The sequence below is a fragment of the Austrofundulus limnaeus genome, unplaced genomic scaffold, assembly GCF_001266775.1.
Source record: "Austrofundulus limnaeus strain Quisiro unplaced genomic scaffold, Austrofundulus_limnaeus-1.0 Scaffold2443, whole genome shotgun sequence".
NCBI classification, from domain to species: Eukaryota; Metazoa; Chordata; class Actinopteri; order Cyprinodontiformes; family Rivulidae; genus Austrofundulus; species Austrofundulus limnaeus.
The window spans coordinates 9908-17188 of NW_013954845.1; the positions used below are offsets into that span (position 1 = coordinate 9908).

Below are 7281 nucleotides of genomic sequence, written 5' to 3' on the forward strand. Positions count from 1 at the left end.
TGAACCATTCTTGATTCTAAACATTTTGCCAGAGAAACCTTGCACCTCGTCTTGGTTGATGACAAGGGTTTGGAAGGGTTCCTGTGACGAGTTGGCTCCTTTAAAATAGAAAGGAGACTGATGTAGGCGGGTGATTCACGSCGACTGATTGACAGAGGGAAGACTGATTCATTCAGTAAGGAGACGTTTTGATGGATAAGTCTGTCAGCAGAGCAGAACTAGGTGGCTCGTCTGCACTTGTTCCTCTTCATGTGTTCAGTCTGACGGTGGAAATTAGTGACGGCTCAGTCGGCTTCCTATGCGTCAAGTTCTGAGCGGAGAAAAAGCTCTTACATAAATAAAAACAAACAATGGATGCTTTTAGACAGAAACAAAGCACCAAAGAGAGCAGATCTGGAACATGTCACAGTGTCTTTGTTTCCTTCTCCAACTATGAGGTCAGATGAAACAATATGTTGCAGTTACCACAGTTTTTATCAAAGTAATACTTAACTTTTCACTTTCTGCATCTCTCCTGTATTCTTTAACTAAAACAGTTACCCATAAATGAAGAAAATTCAGTGGAACATGTCAGGACATTTTAAAGTAGAAGTAACTTGGTCCTGTTGGAGAATTAGAATATATTTTTAGGCTCTTGTTGGTGTTTCAGTGTTCAGTGTACATATTTTGTGACAGAAAGACGTTGAGATAGATTATATTTTATCAATGGAGAGGAATTAGTACTGCTTGTTTTGTACATGCTGGCGTGTTTCAGCTCACCTTAGAATCTAAAAATTAGAAGTGACGTGAAGAGCAATATTTTTCATCAGCAAGAGTCTGTGTGTAAATAAAACCCGGGATAAAGAAAACGGCCGTAGAAAGAGTGGAAGAATACCATTGCTGTTTAGGGTGAAACGTTTATCGATTAGGTTTGGACTTACTTTGGTGGCTGATGAAAATCAAAAGCCCCTTTCACAAAACAGTTCTGTTAAACTGACACAAAGATGCCTCTGATTGTTCCTGCGATGGCACGAGTGTTCAGAAACGAAGRGTGGAACCCCAGGAATCAGGGAGGGTACCTCAGCAGCTGCACCTCGATCATGACGCTGAAAACACAGAAAACATCTCTTTCTAAAGCTTAGTTTCTCAGACTGTTTGTCATCACTTCTTTGAGCRGTGATGCTTGCTCATCGTTACGTATCTTTACCGTTTCAGCTCTGTCACAACCTCCCTTGCAGGCTCAGAAGTGTCATAGCATTGGGTTGACTTCAACTGCTTTCCTTTCATGGGATACACCAAAACAACAAGATGATGTAATAGGCTTGACTTTGAGTTTTGTGAAAGGGGCTAAATGCATCTTGTAGATGTATTTTCAGTAAGTTTGCCATCAGGATGACACCWTATGTTGATGACATGTTTGAATTGTAGAAAGATCAAATCGTAAAGACAGCAGTGACAAATATAATGTACCTTGTTATCTTTATTTTAGTGGGTGGGTTGTGTTTAAATCTGAACAAAGAAATTGATGAGTACACAAAGAAGCGGTGCCTCTTGCTCGTTGTTACATCTACGTATTTTTAAAGATGCTAGCTCCCATAAAGTTTCCAAAACATGCACTGATTTTTGGAGCGTATTGGAAAAAGTCCAACTCTTTATTCTTTGAGACAAATGCTGCATGGGGACGTCAGCAGGTTGAGTCCAAACGATTCACAGTTTGAACATTTATACATGGTCTCCAAAGACACGCCAGCTGGTGTCTTAGAAAAATGAAGCTATAACACATCACCTGATGATGTCATCTACTCAACATTTTTTAATGGAAAGACCCTGAATCTGGTTGATCCTTGTACCCTGAGTCCATGCTGCATTAACTCACACTTCATGTATAAGTCAACAGAGGTGCCCATACGGATGCAACTGAGGAATAAAGCTATGCTGGACTTGATTGGACTTCATCCAATCCTGCCATAGGGATGACTGACGGACTCGACCCTTCGGTTTTAGGCATCTTGGGAAAACAACACACACATAACTGGATCCTTGCTTGGTTTGATAGAAATAATCCAACAGTCTGGTCCTGAGACTTCTCAGAGCTCAAACACATCCTCTGATGATACCTTTGGTTTGTCTTAACTCGTTGAATGGCACCTGTGGAGTGAGAACAAGYGTTTCTGGAGACTGAAGGACACTCTCCAGATAGTCCCAGGGTGACACCCAGCCATTGATGTTGTAGTTGATGTTGTGGTTGGTGGTGTTTTTGTTTACCTGAACTAATACTGATATATATCTCCATGGTTTCTGAGTGCCATTTCTACTTGACAACTGTTACTACTTAGCATTATTTAGAGCTGTTCTCGCTCTGTGTGACTGTGGCCTTTCAAGCAGAATGACTGAAGAAATTGTCTGTACTTTAGGTTCTCAAAGGCTGTGCAGACCTGAGATCAGCTACGTTGAGGAAGATTGAACTAAAATTGCCTTAAAGTATTGGTAAAGGATGGGCATGCTGGAAATAATGGGAAACTTGCAGTAATTTTTGTTTGGTGGAAATCTTTCKCCAATAAATCTGTGTAACCAGAGAACGAACCAAACCTAAGTATAAAGAACACAGTACTCTTTGTTATGAATGAAATCCTTACCGTCCAAGAAGTCAACAGTCCTGGTTCTGTTTGGCTTGTTGGGGATAAAGTGACTTACAAGACGTCAGATACATCAGGCTGGCTCTGGGACTGTGTATCTTTGGGAAACCTTGTCTTTATGTTGTCTTTGTTGAGTTCTGAGGCACTTGTTTTTCATCAGATGTCAGAAACACTTAACCACAGTCCTCTCTCTCTCTCTTTCTCTCTATCTGAAGAGTTTCACATTGACTGGGTTCACATCGAGGGGCTCAGTCGTTTGGTTGGGATTATTCAAAAATCATGTTTTCTACCCCTGAATTATTTTGTCTGTTGYTGAAGCATAAACAAGTCATAAATACAAAATATAAAATACAGTCTTATTACAGGGAACAGGTGATAGCAAAATAAAGTAAATATTGCAACCAAAACTACTTGAATCTTTAGCAGCAGTTTCTTTGCATGAGTTGTTGCTGACTGAAGCTATGAAGGTTAACGTAAACATTTGAAGACATGACATTGTTTTATAAGGACAGAATTAAATAATGTACTATGACTACACAAAAAATTCAAAGTCATAAACTCTTATTAAAATCAGTCCAATTTGCTGACCCTGATGTGACTCCAGTCAAACAGTTTTGGATTAAATCTTTTTTATAAGTTCTTTGATAAAGTTTCTCTTGTTTAAGGAGTATATAAGCAGTTCCCCTGTGATGTTTGACTAAATTTAATTTTCTGAGACGTTCCTGCTATGGTACAAGTCCTTTTCTCTGTCTACTGGATTTTAATCTGTCAGATCTTCTCTTCTGTCCTTACTGTTTTCATGAAGCTTGTCGACAGTCAGGGAGAGAAGAGGAGAGATTGTTGGTTAAAATTCCTAAATATTAGGATGACAAACAGTCTACTTATTAGTACTATTGAAATAATAGTGTGTATGTGTGGATGTATGTGTGTAATCTAACTAAACCAGCCTGTTCTAAAAGTGTGAAAATATTATGAATAAAACTGTTGAAACTTAATGTAGTTTGTCTCTTATGTACCACAGAAGAAATGTCATTAAACTGGTGCCAAAAAAGAAAATAAGACCATCAGCACAGTAAAGATAATTTATTTATTGATTAAAAAGTCGTGATAATAAAATACTTTAACTTGTCATTAAGATAATGGTAAGGTTTTATTTGGATTTAAGTGCATGATTTGGCTTAAATGTGGCATAGTACAACTAAAAACAACTTTATGTTAGTAGTTGAAGCTTGCTAAGAAATATGCAAAAAAGGTGGTTTTCCTATTGTCAGTTTGCGTAAAAGCTTTAAAAAACTCATTTAGCAAGAGTTAGCATTTTTATTAGCTGAATAAGAATAAAATTTGCTAAATGAGGTGTAGATAAGTTTGGGTTAACAAAAAAATGTAAATAAGTGTTTATATTTTTGTAAATACTTTATCTTAGTTTCTTAATTTTTCTCAGTCATTTTAATAAATCGTTTAAACACTTGTTTTAAACCATGTTTTCCCTCCTTTTATTTAACCCCGCCCTCCCAGCCTGGTCTTGGAGTGACCACGACCGTATAAGGCAATGGCTGCAAGACCACACCCAGTCGCCCCTGCAAGTTAGGTGGAGAAACCCCYTCTGGAAGCTTGAAGCTCATTCGCTGGAGCAGAGAAGACAAGAAAAGGAAAAGCTCCAGCCTGGCCAGCGATTCGCCAACACAGACTCGAGGCCCCGCCCCAAAGGGCAGGAAGCAGGAGGGCATGACACGCTGGCCGTGGTCGTCCAGGAAACGATCTGTTTTGGCGGGAAAAGAGAGCAATGAAAAGTTAAGTTTTTTGTGTTATTTAAAAAGCTGAGGTGTGTATTTTTTGTGTTACCTGGGCAGAACAGGTCAGGTTTGTCCCAGTGTTGGGGGTCATGGTGAATCGACCACATGTTGACCAAAACACGAGTTCCACGACTCACAGTGTGACCTCCAACACTACGAAAGACAGTTTGTCAGAATTTAACCATACTGACTTACTGGCTGATTATCCTTCTGGACCCCCAGGTTCCTCTCAGGCAGGGGTCTGCAACCTTTACAATAGAGTCACTTCTGCTCCTTAGCTCACCGATATAAAGTGTCTGGAGCCGCAAAACATGCTGCAATCGATTATTAACTGGTTGCTCCTGGGACACTTAGAGTTTGMTGAAAGGGGGCCTTTCCAGCTAAAACTAAAAGTAAATAGTCAATTTTATCATTTATTATTATTTTTACTCTTAAGGATAAAAGAAAAGACCATATTCGCATAAACAAGAAAAATACGGAGAATAACATATTCCAAATTTCAGTGGTGGGCACCAGTCCGCTAAAGCGCAAATCCGCTAATTGTGGACCTAAACATTTTGTTTGCACTTTAGCGGTCTTACTAATTTTTATAATTCATAAACAGCACTGTACATACATTGTACATGAATTGTAGCCATCTAGAAAGTGCTAAATTGAACCTGCGTTTTAGAATTAGCTTCCGCTAATATTTCTATGGCATAAGTGCTTTTGAAGTTGCGGACCTAAAAATTTTCATAAGAGCTTTAGAAATTGCGGGGCTAATTTTAGAACTAGCGCTGCCCACCATTGCCAAATTTAATAAAACTACAAATAAACTGCATTTTTTTCTAATTATTATCACCTAATTAAAGGTTTTTAAAGGTATCCCGGGTTGATTTGAGAGAAATATCATGTTTTTAAGGCTGGAAGCTGAACTATTAAAGTGGCCGACTGGCTACAATGTTCTAATCAACATGTTTCACTTTTGGTATTAGTAGTATTTATCATATATTTGCAAATAAATTGACAGGAAAACTGCTAAAGTCAGCCTTTTCTGTTATGAGTCTAAAAAATAAAAATTGTAATGTTGTGTTAGCGTTGGTCAAAGGGTCGCGGCAGAGGGACCACAGAGTCACAGGTTGCAGACTTGGTGGTTGAACAAGAATACCATCAATGCCAATGGCCTTCAAAACAATCATCCCAGAATGGAAGCAGCTCACGTACGGTCCAACCCTCACTCACATGTCTTTTATTAGTCAGTTAAAAACTCACAGGTAGAAGGTTTTCTGAGTAACCAGGTTCACCTGCTGTCCGTCAAGGCGGTGTGTGGGATCAGAACTGGACTGACCGGTCGGATCCTCATGCCCTCGTTGATGACACAGTCCAGGAAAGGCAGCTGGCCACGGTCCGACACGCTCACTGCACGCTCGCTGCCTACGTGCTCGTCCAGCTCCTTCTGCACACGCTCCTGGACCTGGAAAAAGTACCCAGTTCTATTACTGATCCAGAACTGGAACCACATGTTGCTCCAGATGTTTGCACCTCAGGGTGGTGCAGCAGGTAGGCCAGGATCCACAGCAGGGTGGTGGACGTGGTCTCCACTCCTGCTCCAAACGTTTCAGCCACCGTCATCAGGACGTGGTCATCTGTTATCACCTCTTCCTCTGACCCATGTGACTTCTGACCCCGCCCACTTCCTGTCTGACCTTTTAACAAGGCGTCCAGGAGGTCACGAGGTTCACCATCACTGAGCGATGCCTGTTGGACCCCAGAGAGGAGACGTGACCTTCAGGAGCTGAGGTGCAGTGCGGTCTGCAGCCTGCAGGGGGCGCTGCAGGCCTCTGCTGCTCCATCACAGGTTTGATCTGTTTACCTTGTGCTCCTCCAGCTTTCTGCTCAGCAGTTTGTCTCTGACGGTGATGCACTCCTTCAGTTTACTGAGAGACCTGTTAGGAAAGAACTGCAGGACACAGGATTCGTTAGGACCTGGAAACTGGTTTTTATACAGACCAGTCTTACAGTTAGTTATGGGATTTGGTCCAATTTAACAAMATTGTATGAAGGAAAAACACTGAATATTTTTAACTTCGTAGCTTCAGGTCATCAGGACCAGGACAGGATGATTATGTGACACTTGATGGAGATGTTATTGAATAAGTGCACTCTTTTAAATARTTTGGTATTTTTATGTGCACTACTCTGTGCTGGAATGAACATGTTGATTATCTGTGCTCCAAACTAGCCCAGAGACAACATTTTTTGTGAAGACTTAGACCGTTTGGTCCAYTCTYAGATCATGCAGACCTTTTATAARYCTGTTCTTGGCAGTATTATTAGATATGGCATGGGTGTTTGGTTCGGCTCACTTACTGTAAAGCCCAYGTCWTTAATATAATGAAAACCTCAATGAAAATAATTGGGTCAAATTTTCAGCCTTTGCCGTTGCAGTCTGTTGATGAGGACACCGTTATCAAACAGGCTAAAAGGATCCTACAGGACCATCTCATGTTCTGTTTGCAGATTACAAATTATTACCTTGAGGAAACGCTACAGAGCAAATTTAACAGTTTTAAACTATCCTTCCTGCCATCATTCATTTCTTTTCTTAACAATCCTTGATTACTGTTTTTAATCTTATATGTTGATTATGGTATTGATTTTTTAAYCAAATTTTAATCATCTTTATTGTTGGTTTTATAATATCAATGAAGTTGAGCTGTGTCGGGTTGTGCAATACTTTTATCTTTGGTGCAAATTCACTGTTTGTATTTTCAGATGTCATGTTTCAGTTCAGCTGTTTTATTCGTTGAGAATTACACTGGGACATTTTATTTATTTATTTATTTATTTATTTATTTATTTATTTATTTATTTATTTATTTATTTATTTATTT

At 39.7% G+C, this 7281-nt stretch overlaps 1 protein-coding gene across 1 annotated transcript; it reads right to left on the minus strand.

Annotated features, from left to right (window-relative positions):
• Positions 1–246: 246 nt before the first annotated feature.
• cyp17a2 (cytochrome P450, family 17, subfamily A, polypeptide 2) lies at positions 247–6347 on the minus strand (the record flags this gene model as incomplete). Its single annotated transcript, XM_013999739.1, is given in 5 exon segments — positions 247–4374; positions 4458–4561; positions 5692–5861; positions 5930–6145; positions 6261–6347. Coding segments are annotated over 5 exon segments (843 nt in total), but the record flags the coding sequence as incomplete, so codon positions are not given.
• Positions 6348–7281: the final 934 nt, after the last annotated feature.